Raw genomic sequence first — 17,378 nt, forward strand, 5'->3', positions numbered from 1 at the left:
CACATTTGTGAAGGTAAACGTAATGAATTTGGCTTTCAACATGATGAGATGCCATTATTAACACTGAATAAAGAATGGTGAACATAATTCTAAGTCTGAGCTTGAAAACAAAAGTCTGGGTTTAGTCTCTGGTTCTTTGTTTTCTCTGTGATGTAAGTCTATCATTAACTTTCTGAGTCTCAATCTCATTTTCCATAAGGTAGAGGTAACATTTATATAACTGACCACAAATGGTTACTATGTGGATCAAATGAGGTAATTTTTTTTGTGCTGAGGGATGAACCCATGGTTTTGAGCATGCTAGGTAAGCATTCTACCACTGAGTTATACCCCCAGTCTCTCAAACAAGATAATTTAGGGGGGAAAATGGAAGGAGACCTGAGGAATAAAGCTCAGCTAGAAGAAGGCTTGCCTATTATGCACAAAGCCCTGGGATCAATCCCCAGCACCCCATAAAGTGGGCATGGTTATGCATATCTGTAATCTCAGCACTTGGGAAGCAGAAACAAGAGGATCCAAAGTTCAAGGTCATCCTGGGCTGCACAGAGATCAAGGTCACCCTGAGCTACATAAGACTGACTCAAACTAAGAAAAAAAATTCACGGGGGCTGGAGAGATGGCTCAGAGGTTAAGAACACTGACGGTTCTTGCAGAAGACCCGGGTTCAAATCCCAGCACCCACATGGCAGCTAACAACTGTCCGTAACTCCAATTCCAGGGGATCTGACGGCCTCTTCTGTCCTCCATGGGCATTGCACAACACAGGTGCATTTACTTACATGTAGGTAATACACATATACACATAATAAAACAAATGAAATGTTTAAAAAAAACAAAAAACAAAACGAGTACTGAAAGTCGATTGTACCTACAGAGCCTATTCACAATCTTAGCAATTGGGAAGCTGAGACTGGAGGACCACTGGTTTGAAGCCAGCCTGGGCTACATAAGCCCTTATTTATACCCTTAGTTGTATCCCACTATATTTTAGCTTTACTTCAAAGACAAATTTTACCTATTTTAATCTTTTTCTCAAACATTTTTCAGCCTGCTTACCCAACTGAAACCTGGCTTTTTCCTAAGGGTACCACTTATATTGACACTAGTCATAATAACCTGTTTTTCTGCAACAACAACTTACACATTAAAATTTCCGTATTTTGGCCAATGTGCTCTTTCCTTTACCTGGAATTTCTTCCCCTATTATATTTTCTATCTATAGTCCAACTATGCCATGAAGGACTGTAAGTTCACCTACATCATGAAGGCTTCCACAGTCCCTCAGAACAGAACAGAACCTCTTTTTTAGAATGAGAACCATACATATGTACCTGCCATGGCCATCTCTCCGCTTCAAACTTTGTTTTTTATTTTATTTTATGTGTATGAGTACACTGCCTGCACAATGTGAGTGCACCCATGTCGTGAAATGCTGCAGAGGTCAGAAGAAGGCTTTGGATTGCCCTGGAACTGGAGTTAAGTACTGTCTGTAGCCACTCTGTGGGTGCTGGTAATCAAACCTGGGTGTTCTGCAAGAGTAGTCAGTGCTCTTAACTGCTGAGCCATGTCTCCAGCCCATTTTTGTTTTTTGAGACAGGGTTTCCCTATCACCCCAGCTGGCCTGGAACTCACTATGTAGATCTGGTTGACCTCCATCTCAGAGATATCCCTGCTTTTGCCGGGATTAAAGGCATACCCCAACCATGTTCGTATTCCCCTTTAGTTTTATTGACCACATTGTATAAAAGTTTTCTGTTCCTATTTTTATGAAATTGTATTTTTTGGATGGCAGTCAGGGTCTCCCTATGTAGCCCAGGCTGACTTGAAACTCACAATCCTCCTGTATTCACAATCCTCCTGTCTTGGACTCCTGAGTGATAAGGTTTCAGGTATGTGTCACCACATCCAGTATATTGGATTATTTTTATAGTCCTACAATGTTTTGGTATGAGACTGCAGTTAAGAGGGCTCAGTGGCTAAGAACATTTAGTGTTCTTCCAGAAGAACTGGGTTCAGCTCCCAGCACCCACATGGTAGCTGTCTATAACTCAACTTCCATGGGATCCAAAGCCCTCTTCTGGCTTCTGCGAGTCCTCTGTGAGGGCAGGCACATGGTGTACTTACATACATCCTGGCAAACCATTCATATACATAAAATTAAAAAGTAAAATTTTTATAAAGTTTTGGTATGTTAGTTCTTCTAAAATAGCTACTGTGTGCCAGGCATGGTGGTACCTGCCTTTAATCCCAGCACTCAGGAGGCAGAGGCAGGCAGATCTCTCTGAGTTCGAGGCCAGTCTGGTCTACAGTATGCGTTCCAGACCATTCAAGGCTACATAGTAGCCTATGTCAACTCGCAAAAAAAGTAATACTCAATAAACTTAACATGTTGAAACTACTTCTAGCTTGTTACCATACTCACATTTTTTACTCTGTTTTTCCACTTCTGCCTTCAGTCTCTTGTATTTGTCTGTTCTGTAAACCAGGACCCAGGTTATGCCTAAAAATTAAAAGCATATGCTAACCAGAATGATTAGAATGGCCACACAAACTGTCTGTACTGGTTACTGTTGGAGATCAAAGGATTTCATCACTTTTACACGTGGTTATCAGTAATTAACCTTTTACAAAGTCAGTACAAGTGACTTTCCAACCAAAACTTGGCAAAAGTATCCCCGCAAATACGTCAAAGATAATCAGTAATCGATTCCACACTGCCCCTCCGGCTCCTGTGCCAGCGTCCAGGACTGCCGGCTAGAGACAACCCATGTCCGGAGGCAGGGCTCCCAATGGGACCCAGGGCTTCCGCTCGGAGAGCAACCCGATGCCCGAGAAGCAGCCGCCCTCACCCTCGGCGAGCAGCGCAGTGCACACGGAGATGAAAACGATAAGCAGCGTGTCCGCAAACATGGTGCTCATGCCGCGCGTCCGCCCCGCTCCCACCCGCCGCGGGGGAAGAGCTCAGCAACCGGAGGAAACGCGGTAAGAAACCCTTCACCAGACTCCGCGACCACCAAGCCGCAGGCCAACTTTGACAGCCGGGAGAACGCGCTTCCGCTTCCGGGGCACAGAGCCGGAAACGCAAATTTCCTCAAGGTTCTGTGTAACCTGAAGGAACCTGCCAGCAAATCCCGCGCGCGCTCAGATCAAGTCTCGCGAGAGTGAGACTTCGTCTCTTCTGAGAATGGCGCGGGCGCCTGGTGGGGGTGACGGTGGCCTTTTCGCGGGGTGCGGGTGGGCGCTTGCGTTCGTGCCAGTTTTGGGCAGGTCTGGACTTCACCTTCATCCTTCGTAGCTTGAGGCCTGGTCAAGGTGCTCGTCCTATTTGGGTTGCTGTTGCCGTGAGCTCAGGTTACACCGTAGGAGGGACATAGAGCGGAAGCCGCGGTTAAGGGCTGACTCGGAGGGGTAATCAGAATTCGGTGGCGCGGTTGACAGGAAGGACATCGGAGCAGAGATGGAGAGATTAGAAGTGTTTTCCGGAAAAGCAGAGAACTTTCTAGGCAACGAGGGACGCGGGTGCTTGAAAGGACAGTGGTGAAAAAAGCAAGTAACGTGTGGAGCAAGGGCCCTGGGTTCAGATCCTCCTAAGGGACCAGAAATCACGCTGTACAAGCCGAGCTAAGACAGTATTGGAAAGGGGACTGGGGAGCTGGCTGGGCGGTTAAGAGCACTGGCTGCTCTTGAAGCGAACCTGGGTTCGGTTCCCAGCACCCACATGGCGGCTGACAACCATCCGTAACTGCAGTCCTGGGAATCCAACGGCGTCTTCTGACCCTCGCGGACACTGCACGACACAGGTGCACTTACAGACATACAGGCAATGCACCCATACCCGTAAAACACAAATAATAAATTTAAAAATTTTTTTAAAGGAAATAAACAATGAAAGGCCAGTGATGGGTAAGAGCACTAAATTCTTCTGAAAGACCACCTTCTCTCTCCTTCCTCAGGAATTTTGATTTTCATTTTATTTGAAATAAGGTCTCATGTAGCCCAGGGTGACCTTGAATTCTCTAGTTTTCTACCTCCCCCTTCAATACTGGGATTACAGGCATAGGCCACCACACCCCCAAAACTCCTCATTTTTATGTGAAAGTTCTTAAAGTACTATGAATTCATTAAAATCCAGTAAGGTGTAGGTCTGTGAAAACCAAGCAGTTGATTCAACTTTTTCAACCATGTGTGAACGAAAATCTTGAAGATGGCTGAGGTGTCTCTCCCTAATTTGTTCATTCATTCTTTCGAGACAGTCTCACAATGTCGCTCTGGGTGGCCAGGAACTCACTATGTAGACCCGACTGACCTCAAACTAACAGAGCTCCACCTCCCTCTACTTTCCAAGCTACCATGCCCTGCTTGTCTTGTGCTTATGATTCTTTTAAATTCCAGTGCACTTTATTTATAGTTCTGTAGCGTTACTTTTTTAGCTTCTTTTCTCTTAGGGTTAACAGCAGTTCTTTTTACAGACATTACTGAGTTTCACTGTGTCAAGAGCAGTATAGGGTCAAAAAGATGGATTAAGATACTATTGTTTCCAAACTTCCCTAAGGAAATTGTGTGCTCTAATAGGGTATAATAAAGCTATTTTTAAAGTGTTAAGAGAGCACATATGAGAACTGGTTCTTGTTGGAGGAGTTAGACTTCAGAAAGGTTATATTTAAGCTACACCTTGATTTGAGTAGTTGAGACAAAGGTGTGTTTTTAATCATCGTTGAATTCATTTCTGAGCATCACCCAAGGTAAATGTTGAGATATGACAAAAGCATGACCTTTGAAATCTGCTAGATATTCAGTTCTGAAATATACCACATCTTTGAGCCTTAGTTTTGTTATCTGTAAAATGGTAGTGACATCAGCTGTGTAAAGCTGTTGGAAGCTCAAATGAGAAACTGCTCTAAAGCATTTAAAGCTGTGCTTGCAGTTCATGTCTCACATTGACTGTAAGACACGCTATTTTATTTACTACTGAAAAAGAAAACCTAATTTAACCATAACACTGTTAAGTTCAAATATGGAAAAAGTGTTAGAATCAGTGAAATGCGCTGATAAAAGCATTTCAAGTATTTCTGCGTAGTGTTTATTTTATAAATGTGACTGCTAACATACTGAGACATTGATGTGATGTCATAATACTGTCCTCATTCATTAAAGTACAGTCCTAAAGACAAGTTCAAATAATATCCTCAAATTCTCTCAGCTGTACAGTTTTTAGATTTAAAAGTTTTCTCCTGACCAAATTGCTTTGGAATGAATTCTTCTGTATGAAAAAAAAAAAAAAAGTTGTGCTGTAAAGTATTCCTTGAGAAATGTTTATAATTCTATGAGAATGTAAATAGTTTCACAGTAATTGTTTTCCAGTTAGAATATTCTAACTTAATTGCAGCGCAGTCTCTTTAATTTCTTGTTCATTAATTTTTAACTAACTTCATAAAAGAATAAGAATAAAAAAAAAATATGATATCTCAGTGTTAGTAGCAAAAACAATGAGTCTTTCTGCAAGGAACAATATATTCTAAAATGAAATGGAGATCTTTTTTAAAGTTTAAAGCCTCATTCAATTTTATGTCTTATAAGGTTTATACCGAGTACAATAATGTATAACTGTATTAGTTCAAATGTGAACCTAAAAATTTAGAGCCAATATTGAAAGAGTTTGCTCTGGAAATTGTTATTGAATATGTTAATGCTGTAATGAAATGCTTCTAATCATGTGGTTATTAAATAATTTTTTAAAAAAAGTTTTCTCCTGACCAGTCTTCCAGAACTCACTATCCTGCTCCAGTCTCTAGGACTGTAGTAAAGCTTTGTCTTCTGACTTCTTTATTCTCTTAGGTGATATGTAGTCTTGTTGAGACCCACATTTTCCTTTTTTGCTTATATTTTCTTCTGTGTTACCATGTACCTTCTTTTGGAAGATAAATAGGAAATAGCCCTTCAGTGCTCTTACCTTATTAGTAGAATTAATTAGTACTGGTCTTTAAACAGTGCCAGGCTAGAGGTTATAAAAGATTTGAAGAGAATTACAGATCTCTGCTTACACTCAAGTGTGAAACAGTAAGAGCACAAGGGCTTAACCCTAGCCACCCTATAAACTGTTACATTTGCAAGTTAGGAATATTTAATTTCTCTGAGCCTCTTCAAAATCTGTATGATGGAGGTAAAAATATCTACATTCAAGCATTGCTGTGAGGTTATATGGGATTAAATGCAAAGTTCTGAAATCAGAATACTTTATTCAAATCTGGATCCACTAATTAAATATACAATTTTAGACAGTTACTCTCCTCACTATACTCTGATTCAATGAATGTAAAATGGAACAGTCATAATGCTAGGACCTAAATCCAAACGGTTTTATTTTATTTTATTTATTTATTTTTGGTCTTTTTGAGACAGGGTCTCCCAGGAGCCCCAGCTGGCCTGGAACTCACTGTGAGACCAGGCTGGCCTCAAACTCATAGAGATCCACCTGCCTCTGCCTCCCGAGTACTTGGGACCAAATGGTTTTATTTTTAAAGAATATTGCTGAAAAAAAAAAATGCTGCACTTTAGTGTGACACACTTGTAATCCCAGCTGAAACAGGAGAATTGGGAGCTTGAGGCCATCCTGGGCTATGTAAAAGACCCATTCTCAAAAACAAAACTGTACTAGGCCTGGTGCACAGTAGAGTTGCAGTTATTGAGACTCATCCATAGATGATTTTCTTATTGCTGTTCATTCAGCTAGCCCAAACTGAGCCTGCCAAATTCTTTCCCCCAGTATCCAATTTTTTCTTCTTTGTTCTATTAATGAGTAATGAGCCATCTCTCCAGCCCCATCTCCATGGATTTTCAAACCCGAAATGAAGTCATAATCCTTAAAAACTACCTTTATTGGGGCTGGAGAGAGAACTCAGCAGTTAAGAACATTGACTGGTCTTGCAGAGGACCTGGGTTGGGTTCCTAGCACCCACATGGGAGCTAACAGCCCTCTATAACTCCAGGGGATCTGATGCCCTCTTCTGTCCTCTGTGGGTATTGCACATCACAGGTGCACTTACTAGGCAAAACATTCATACACATGGGAAAAGACTTTTTTAATAGGCTAGCTAGAGCTGGGCATAGTGACACATACCTTTAAACCCAGCATTTGGGAGGCAGGTGGGTCTCTATGAGTTCAAGGCCAACCTAGTCTACATAACGAGTTCCAGGCTAGCCAGGGTTATATAGTGAGTCCATGTCCCAGTACCTCCCCCTGAGACCCTGGGTGTGATGGCACACATCTTTAATCCCAGTCCTTGGGAGGCAGAGGCAAGTGGATCACTGTGAGATCGAGGCCAGCCTGGTCCACATAATGACTTCCAGGCGGGCTGTGATTAGGGAGACCCTGTAAAAGAATAAACAAAAACTCAATAACCCCCACCCCCAAAAAAAAAGTTGGGCTAGCAAATTGAAAAGGAGTAAGTAAAATTATTGGCAGCTAGCATGGTCTTATAGGTAGAAAACCTGATGATTCCACATTCTAGGGAAAAAAATTTTAAAACTAAAATACAAATTTGCAAGAGTGACTAAGGAGACCAAAGACTTGTATATCACTGAAAACTAAAATGTCAAAGGAAGATACACATGAAAAGATCTACCATGGTCATGTGTTGAAATAGTTAACACATGCTGGGCGTGGTGGCACATGCCTTTAATCCCAGCACTTGGACAGCAGAGGCAGTGAGTTCAAGGCCAGCCTGGTCTACATAGTTCCAGGACAGCTGGGGCTACAAGGAGACCCTGTCTCAAAAAAAAAAAAAAAAAAGGTAACACTAAGATGTCAATGCTAGTGCTGGAGATGTGGCTCAGTGGTTTACCTGTCATGTGGGAGGCCCTGTGTTAAAACTCCAACACTACATACAAACAAATACCAGTACTACCCAAAGCCTTCTACAGTTTCAATTCATAATCTCTATCAAAACCCCAGTAACTTTTCTTCACAGAACTAGAAAAGTACATCCTGAAATTGATCATTCCAAAGGGCTGCCGGTTGTGGTAGCACAGGCCTGTAATCCCAACACTTGAGAGGTGAAAACAGGAAGATCAGAAGTTAAAGGCCAGTCCTGCCTACCTAGCAAGTTAAAGGCCAGCCTGGGCTACATGGAATCCTGTCTCCAGAAACAAAATAGCAGGGTATGGTGGCACATACCTTTAATCCCAGCACTGGAAGGCAGAGGCAGGCAGAATGGACTTAAGTTTTGAAATTAAAATTCTTCAAACAGTAAAAGCTTCATGACACTGGATTTTATAATGTTTATTAAATATAATATTTAAAGCACAGGAAACAAAAATTTATGGCCAGCAAGATGGCTCAGTGGGTAAAGGCATCTGCTGCCAAGACTGACTTGAGTTCGATTCCTGGAATCCACATAATGGAAGGAGAGAACCAACCCCTGTAAGCTGTCCTTTGACCTCCATACATATGCCTTGGCACCTGTGCACCCACACATACAAAACAAAATGTAGCAAAATTCAATAAATGGACTTCATCAACAGTAGGAACTTTTCATTCATCAAAAAATGCAATGTCACAGGGTTCCACCTCAAGATGAAGAGCTACAGGCAATCAATGGATGCTGAGGGAGGAGGAATCAATTTTCTCCAGAGACTAGCTCCCTGAGAGGATATCTAATCCTAAATGGACAGCCCTAAACAGGTACCTAGGAGCACCACTAAATGGACTCAGCACATTATGTGTATGTATGTATATGTAGCAAAAATGAAGAAGAGGACAATCTGAGAGGCAGTGGGGGGACTGCAGAGGATGGAAATAATGTAAAGACAACACCTTAAGTGTGAATTTCCAATTTTTGATTATTTTTTAAAGACAACACAGACTAGGGATGTCGCTCAGTGGTAGAGTACTTGATGAGACCCTGGGTTCCATCCTTTGCAAAAGAAACACAGTAAGTACAAAAGACACAATAAGGATTGGAAGGGGAGGGGAGGGAAAAAAGAGAGAGGGAAAGAGAAAAGGCAGGACCTAGGGAGAGATTTCAACCAGTAAATTGCGTATCTGGCAAACAGGAAGACCTGGGTTTAATCCCCAAAACCCACATTCAATAAAAAAATCCAGGCACCTACACACACACACACAATCTTTTAAAAGCATTTATTTGTACTAGCTTATTAAAACCCCACAAAAGGAAGAAACAGATATTTTGATATCTGTCTTGTTTTAGAGATAAAGAAATCAATGTGCTGACAGGCTCATGACCTCGTCTATGGAAAGACAGAATGTAGAAGAGCTGTAATCAACACCCTTGCTGTATACCATTGTGATTGTGTGGGAGCAGAATTTACACTTTCAAGAGAAATTTTAGTCACCTGGAGACACACCTAAGTGATACATGAATAAAGAATACATCTTATTTATCTTCATAACTCAATAATGTGATTATATCATACTAAACATCACAATTTTGTATTTCAATAAAACAAAAAAAATCTAGGTATGTTGGTGTATGTGTGTATTCTCAATGCTAGGGGAGGGAGGGTGGAGGCCGGTGGATATCTGGAGCTCACTGGTCAGCTAGCAGTGAACTCCAGGTTTAGTGAAAGATTCTGTCTCAAAAACTAAGTTGGAGAGGAAGACAATGTCAGTTTCTGGCCTCAACATGTATGCACATAGGAACGCGTACACACACAACTTTAAAAAGAAAAAAAAGGGGTGTTGGAGATGTAGATTAGTTTGTAGAGTACCTGCCTAGTGTATGTGATGTTCGGTCCTTAATATCACATATATCACAAAAACTGGTGTGTTGGTGCATTCCTCTAATCCCAGCACTGGGGAGGTAGAGGCCGGAGGTTCAGAAGTTCAAGATCATCATAGGGGTTTGAGACCGCTCTAGACTGCATGAAACCCTGCCTATAAATTAATCGATTAATAAAAGAAGTAAAGTTTTAAACTAGACCATTTTGGGCAGGAAATTAAATTAGTTAACTGAAACAAAACATTCAGAATATATAAATATTACATATTTCTCATACAAATCTAGATTTAAATATGAATATGTATATATAAAAGATCATGGAAGTAGAAGACTATGAGAAAAAGCACTGAAAAGGGAGAGCAACAAGTAGTGGGATGGGCTTGAAGAAAAGCAGATTGTTGCGTGTTTTCTCTCGTGCAGAACCTAGATTTGATGTGGCATGAAAGCAGAAAGGACTATTTTGGCAAAGAAAGTAAGGTGGAGAGAGAAAAAGGGTAGGTAGTGGGTGGGGGTGAACAAGGTACAGTGATAAATGTGTGAAGATATAATGAAACCCACTAGCTTGAATTTTTTACATTTATTTTGGAGATGGGAGGCACACATGCCATGACATAAATGTGGAGGTGAGGGCAACCTACAAGAGTCAGTTCTCTGTCCATCCTATAGCTTCCAGAAATCAAACTCAGGTTGCCAGGTCAATGGAAAGCACCTTTACCCACTCAGCCTGCTAGCTTGAAACCCACTATTTTGTACACTAAAAAAAAAAATTGTTTTGGTCTTTTTGAAACAGGGTCTCCCTGTGGCCTGGAACCCACTATGTAGACCAGGCTGGCTTCGAACTCAGAGATCTTCCTGCCTCTGCCTCTGCCTCTCAAGTGCTGGAATTAAAGGTGTGTGCCACCACACCCAGCTAATACTTAGAATTTTTTAAAAATGAAGTAAATAAGATAATAAAGCAATAAGCTTGGGCTGCTGGCTAAAACCTGTAATCCCAGCTAGCTGGAAGGCTACGACTGGAGAATCATGTTTGAGGACAGCCTGGGCAACTTGCAAGGCCCTGTCTCAAAATAGAAACCACAAAAAAACGGCAAGGCATGATGGTGCACATCTGTAATCCTAGCATTTGGGAGGTGGAGGCAAGAGAAAGGAGCTCAAGGCTAGCCTCAGCTACACAATGAGTTTGAGACCAGCCTGAGTTAAATGAGGACCAATCTCCAAAATACATAACATGCATGCATGCATACATACATACATACATACATACATACATACATACAAACACCAACAGAAAAAAGGGCTGGAGATACAGCTCAGTGGTAAAGCATTTGCCTAACATATGTGATGCTCTAGATTCAATCCTCAGTAGGACAAAAAGAACAAAATTATAAAGTTTTCTGCCAGAGGCATTTCTAGGTCCATGTGGACTGAAGCATACACAATTGTATATGCTTTAAGGAAACAAATATGTAATTCTATGTCCGAATTCGGTACAGGACTAGAGAGATGTCTCAGTAGTCAGTATCACTTCTAAGTCTTTGTGCTGATAGCTTTAGTGTCAACTTGACACACCTGGGTTGAGGGAGCCTCAAATGGGGAATTGCCTCCATTGGACTGGCCTGTGGCCATGTCTGTGGGATAGTTTCTTGATTGTTGAGTGATGTGGGAGAGCCCAGCCCACTGTGGGTAGTGCCACCCCTGGGCAGGTGGGCCTGTGTTACATAAGAAAGCAGGCTGACCAGGGGCCAGGAGAGCAAGCCAGAGTAAGCAGCCATGCCCTGTGCTCCAGCTCCTGCCTCCAGGTTCCTGCCCTGAGTTCCTACCTTGGGCTCCCGGATGAACTGTGACCTGGGATATGTAAGCTAAATAAACCCTTTCCTCCCCAAGTTGGTAGTGGTCAGAGTATTTTGTCACAGCAATGAAGAACAAACTAAGACAGTCTTCCAAAAGACCCCAGTTCAGTTCCCAGCAACCATGTTAGACCAGTGACTTACAACCTTGCCTGTGACTCCAGCTCCTGGGGGATCCGATGCCTCCAACCTCTGTGGACACCTGCATTCACAGGCACATACCCACATACAGACACACACACACACATATTCATATTATTAAAAACAAAAATAAATCTAAAAAGAAAACTAGGTACAAAAGTGAACATTCATGAAGAAGGAGCTGTGGCAGAGGAAGAGACCTTTCATTAACCTCCTGATTTTCTTCTGGACTTTAACCTGGTATGGTGACCCACCCCATTTTATCAGAAGAAGAAACATTTCATTTGACAGTAAGTTCTATGTGACAGAGTTAAAAGGAACCTTAGAAAATTCTGGGCTTTTTTTTAAAAAGGCTGATCCTGAATCCCTATGTAGCTGAGGATGATCTTGAACTTCTGATTCTCCTGCCTCTACCTACAGAGCACTATGATTACAGGCCTGACCTACCAATGCCTGGTTTATCTGGCTCTGGGAATAGACCCCACAGCTTCATGCATACTTGGCAAGCACTCTACAACTGAGCTATATTCCCAGCCAGATGATTCATAAATACCTGTAAAATCACATTTCTTTTTTATTATTGTATGAGTATCTAGGCAGCCTTTTGTTGTCATGTATGTGTTTGTGGAGGCAGGATTCAGTCCTGGTAGAACTAAAATCTGAGCTGATTTTGCCCATTATAAATTCTCACTGCCATGCAAATGGCATGGCAGTATCCTATTCAGTAGTCCTAGAATACATCCTTGGCCAGTGATCTGCTTTTACTCACTGTTTAGATTTCTACTTTGCACCTTAGTGATTTACTACGCTGTTGAAAATAAAGAAAAGACACTGATTTTATTCACAAACATACATATCATAAGCAATACTGTTGAATGTCCATAGTTTCAAATTCTTGGCCCTAGGCCTTTTCAGGAGCTCGATTGTGTGTGTGTGTGTGTGTGTGTGTGTGTGTGTGTGTGTGTGTGTATGTGTGTGTTTCCTTTGACTCAGGGTCTCTCACTGAGCTTGAACCTTATTGTTTTCTGGTAGACTTGCTATCCAGTGGGCTCCCTGGGATCTACCTGTCTCTGCCCCGCCCCCCAACACTGGGATTACGGGCAAACACTACCACCCATTTTTTAAAATTTTTATTTTTTTTTTATGTGTATACATGTATTACCTGCATGTAGGTAAGTGCACTTGTGATGTGCAATGCCTGTGGAGGTCAGAAGAGGCCATCAGATCCTCTGGGAGTGGAGTTTCATACAGTTGTTAGCTGCCATGTGGGTGCTGGGATTTGAACCTGGGTCTTCCGCGAGAACAGCCAGTGTTCTTAACCGCTGAGTCATCTCTCCAGCCCCACCCCCTTTTTTGATGTGGGTGCAAGTGATCATTCTTGAGCTCTTACCCACTAAGCCATCTCCTTAGCCCTCAGGAACTCTATCTTCAACTTACACATCCAATACTACTCCAGTACATATTTTGAAATGTATTGGAAAAGGAAGAAATGCATGTTCTGTATATGAAAATACTCCACCAAGGGGCTGGAGAGATGGGTCAGCAGTTAAGAACACTGACTGTTCTTGCAGGAGACCCGGGTTCGAATCCCAACACCACATGGCAGCCAACAACTGTCTGTAACTCCAGTCCCAGGGAATTTGACAGCCTCTTCTGTCCTCCACGGGTGTAGCACAACACAGGTGCGCTTACTTACATGCAGGCAACATACACACATAAAGATAATAAATATTAAAAAAAATTTAAAAATCACCAAAGCACAGAAAAATTTAAATTCATTAATGTGATACAGAACTTTTACTCTTTCTCAGGCAGAAGGGAATTGCTCTCTACAAACTAGCCAGAGCTCTCTCATTTACTTCAATGAATTCTTTTGATATATGATCTATGTACCTCGGGCTAGTTTTAGACTCACAAATCCAACTGCCTCAGCCTCCTGAGTGCTAAGATTACAGGCCTGTATCACCACACTTGGCTCTTATTTTTCTATGATGTTCTCAGTTTCTCTTTTGATCCCCATGTGAACAATTCCTTCCACAGGCTGTGAACATGTAGAGAAGCCATTGGCTATCTCAAGTAAAACCTCCTAAAGTGACCATAGCATGGTGATGATGATGATGATGATGATTATTATTATGCTCTTTTTAAGACAGGGTCTCCCTGTAGCTCCAGCTGGCCTGGAACTCGCTATGTAGATCAAGCTGGGCTTAAACCCCCAGAGATCCACCTACCTCTGTCTCCCGAATACTGGGATTAAAGGCAAGCACCACCATGTCTGGCTCAACCAAGAATTCTGTATCAGGGCTGGAGAGATGGCTCAGCAGTTAAGAACACTGGCTGTTCTTGAAGAAGACCCGGGTTCAAATCCCAGCACCCACATGGCAGCTAATGACTCTCCATAACTCCAGTTCCATGGAATCCAGTAGCCTCTTCTGTCCTCCTTGGGCATTGCACAACACGGGTGCACTTACCTACATGCAGGCAATGCATGCATACACATAAAAATAAAACATATAAAAAATAGTTCTGTATCTAGCAAAACTTTTAAAATTTTTATTTATATTTTAGTATATGAGCATTTTGTCTGCATGTAAATGCACCATGTGTATTATGCCTGTAGAGGACAGAAGAGAGGACAGAAGTTAGAGACTGTTAGACCGTTAGAGACTGTTATTAGCCATGTGGGTGTTGGGAGATATCTAATATTCAACCCAGAGGTTCAAAAATAGATTGTAAGAGGTAATGTGATGGTGATCTGCCTCCTCTCATTGCTTACAAGAGAGTGACTTTATTACTGGAATTAGACAAATTTTTCCACATGGTACATTTTCCACAAAGTAAAAGACAGTATAATGGAAGTTAGTTGGAAGTGACAGATAATTTCATATATTTAGAGATCTTTAAAAACTGGAAACAGTGCTAGGAATGGACTCCCTCTCTAGAAGCTGTTGGCCAGGAATTCTATAGACCCTCAATACTGGCCATTGCCCCTGCTCTTGGTTACCCACCAGATCTTGATGGCAAGACCCTATTGCTGAAGACACTATGTACATGAGCTGTAGAACAAACAAGGAGAAATCAAGCTGATGCTGACTTCAGAGCTTCATATCTACTCACTTGCATTCATTGTGCCAGAAGGTGCTATGCATGTTACCAGAAGTAAAAATATCATTAATCTTACCCAGCTGTGAACCCTGTGAACTACAACAACTGACCTGGCAAGATATGGCCACTGGTGCAATAGTGGCACAAATATTATGGGAGTAACCAATCACTCTATAATTGACGGTCTACTTCATAGGATGGAGCCCATATCTGACACTGATATCACGTGTAGGAACCTGAGGCTAGATAGGTCATAGGACATAAGGGAGAGCCTAATACTGGCTTTCTACTAAATATCTACTGTATTAAACTGACTCCAATGACTTATTGTTATGCCCATAGATTAATGCATCTCTCAATTGTTACCAGAAAAGTTTCTTAATGCAGCAGATGGTAATTAACAGAGAAACCCATAGCTGGTCAGTGTGCAGAGAGCAAGAGGCTGCAAAGTGCTTATCCCTGAATAGGACACGTATAGCAAACTTCTGCCTCTCAAGGCTCTGTGATCATAGTGGAAGGGGGGCAGAAAGACTGTAAGAGCCAAAGGCGGTGGATGACCATAAGGAAACAGAGTTTTCCAGACAGCTGGTCAGTTACTTATATGAACTCGCAGCGATGGTGACAGCATGCACAAATCCAATGCAAGTTCGAACCAGACAAAATCCCAGCATAGACATGGGGAAGTGGGTAAGAAACCCCAACCCATCCTAAGGACAATTTGGCCACCAATGGCTGCTGGGAAGGGGAGAGACAGTCTCAAGGATGGAACTCTTGATATGTCAACCAGGTTCCAGTGTGTGTAGGTTTGAATGAGAATGTCCCCCATAGGTGCAAAGTATTTGGACATTTTGTCCCCAGTTGGTGGCACTGTTTTGGGAGGGCTTAGAAGGTGTGGCTATTCTGGAGGTGGGCTTAGAGAGGTCTTAAGCTTTGCTGGATCTCTGGTTGCTCTCAGCTTCCTGTGCCTGCTTGAAGATGTAGAGCCTAGCTTCTGCTCCTCCTCCAACCACCTCTACCACCATGCCTCCCCACCATGACAGACTCTTGCCCCTTGGAACCATAAGCTCAAATAAACTCTTCCTTCTATAAGTTTCTTTGGTCAGTGTTTCTATCACAGCAACAGAAAAGTAACTAATACACAGTGTTGAATGAACCCACACTAAAGAACATTTGGGGACACAAATTAGTCTCTATAGGCCTTATTATATATATTATAGTACATTAAATTGGGCTGGGTAGGTCATTTCAAAGAGGGCTTGTTGGACTGTAAACCCAAATCTCTTAACACTGACCAAAAATTGAGGCTCTCCACAGAATGCCAGAGGCACTTCCTAGCGCTGCTGTGTTTTTCTGAGGAGATACAGGCAAGCTCAGTATTGGTGATCTAGAGAAACACTGCATTTCAAGAGCTTATAATTTATGGTCTTCTCTCTTGAGGACTCTTTGGATTGTCCTGAACTTCTGCAACCTTGATGGACAGTGAAGGAAATCACATGAAATATCCCTTAAAGAAAGATTTATTCACTTTTAATTAAAAAAAAAATTAGGCTGGGGGCAGTAAGGGAAAGTGTGGATTAGGGAGGAGACTCTAAATACCATCAAATTATATTGTATGAAAATTGCAAAAATTCAAGGCTGGAGAGATGGTTCAGCAGTTAAGAACACTGGTTGTTCTTGCAGAAGACCCAGGTTCGAATCCCAGCACCCACATGACTGCTAATAACTGTCTGTAACTCCAGTTCCAGGGAATCTGAAAGCCTCTTCTGACCTCTGCAGGCATTACCCACTGCACTTACCTATATACAGGCAATACATGCATACACATAAAATAAAAATAAAATTTTTTTAAAAGTTAGAAGAAAATTGCAAAAAATCGTATCTTTTACCACATTAGAACCCATCTCATTTTCATTCATTAATATCATTTTTTTTTCTTTTTAGAAACTAAAAGTGGGCTGTGTGTGGTTGTGAACACCTTTAGTCCCAGCATGAGGTAGGCAGAGGCACAAATCTCTTTTAGTTCAAGGCCAGTCTGTTCTACATGCTGGGTCAGCTGGGGCTACAGGGAAACCCTGTCTCTAAAAGCCCTCCTCCCCCAAAAAAGAAATTGAAAGTGATTGATGGTAAATTCTCTTTCTTCCCCATGTTTCATCTTGGATAGTTTCTGATGCTTTGTCTTTATTGTTTTTTAATATTTTATGTATTATTTTATTTTATGTGTATATGTCTATTTCCTGCATGTTACGGGCAGTTGTCAGCTACATGTGGGTGCTGGGAATTGAACCTCAGTCTTCTGCAAGAGCAGCCAGTGCTCTTAACCACTGAGCCATCTCTCCAGCTCCTGGTACTTTGCCTTTAAACTCACTAATGTGCCTATTCTCTCTAGCATAGTTTCTTTCTTACATTGTAATTCATTTCTAGGATTTCCTTAGAGACTTAAAAAATATCTTCCAGGTCTCTGCTTACCATATTATCACCCCACCAATGTCGATGAAATGCAGTTATTAGGATACTGGTTTTAAATTTTTATTTTTGAGCTTGGCATGAT

General features: G+C 41.8%; 1 protein-coding gene and 1 non-coding gene across 2 annotated transcripts in view; one reads left to right on the top strand and one right to left on the bottom strand.

Annotated features, from left to right (window-relative positions):
• The window catches only part of Tmco1 (transmembrane and coiled-coil domains 1), a 36,114-nt gene extending 33,038 nt beyond the window's left edge, over nt 1-3,076 (bottom strand). Inside the window, exons 1-2 of the mRNA XM_008848231.3 lie at nt 2,850-3,076; nt 2,423-2,500 (exon numbers count right to left, since the gene is read on the bottom strand). Coding sequence (XP_008846453.1) covers nt 2,423-2,500; nt 2,850-2,919 — 148 coding nt within the window. The 5' untranslated portion in view covers nt 2,920-3,076. The remainder of the gene's footprint in view (nt 1-2,422; nt 2,501-2,849) is intronic.
• A 12,991-nt stretch (nt 3,077-16,067) lies between these two features.
• On the top strand, nt 16,068-16,196 carry LOC115066813. The gene has a single exon (XR_003846255.1). It is a non-coding gene; the product is annotated as a small nucleolar RNA SNORA25 (small nucleolar RNA).
• Nucleotides 16,197-17,378: the final 1,182 nt, after the last annotated feature.

The sequence above is a fragment of the Nannospalax galili genome, unplaced genomic scaffold, assembly GCF_000622305.1.
Source record: "Nannospalax galili isolate Female #2095 unplaced genomic scaffold, S.galili_v1.0 scaffold383, whole genome shotgun sequence".
Taxonomy (NCBI): domain Eukaryota; kingdom Metazoa; phylum Chordata; class Mammalia; order Rodentia; family Spalacidae; genus Nannospalax; species Nannospalax galili.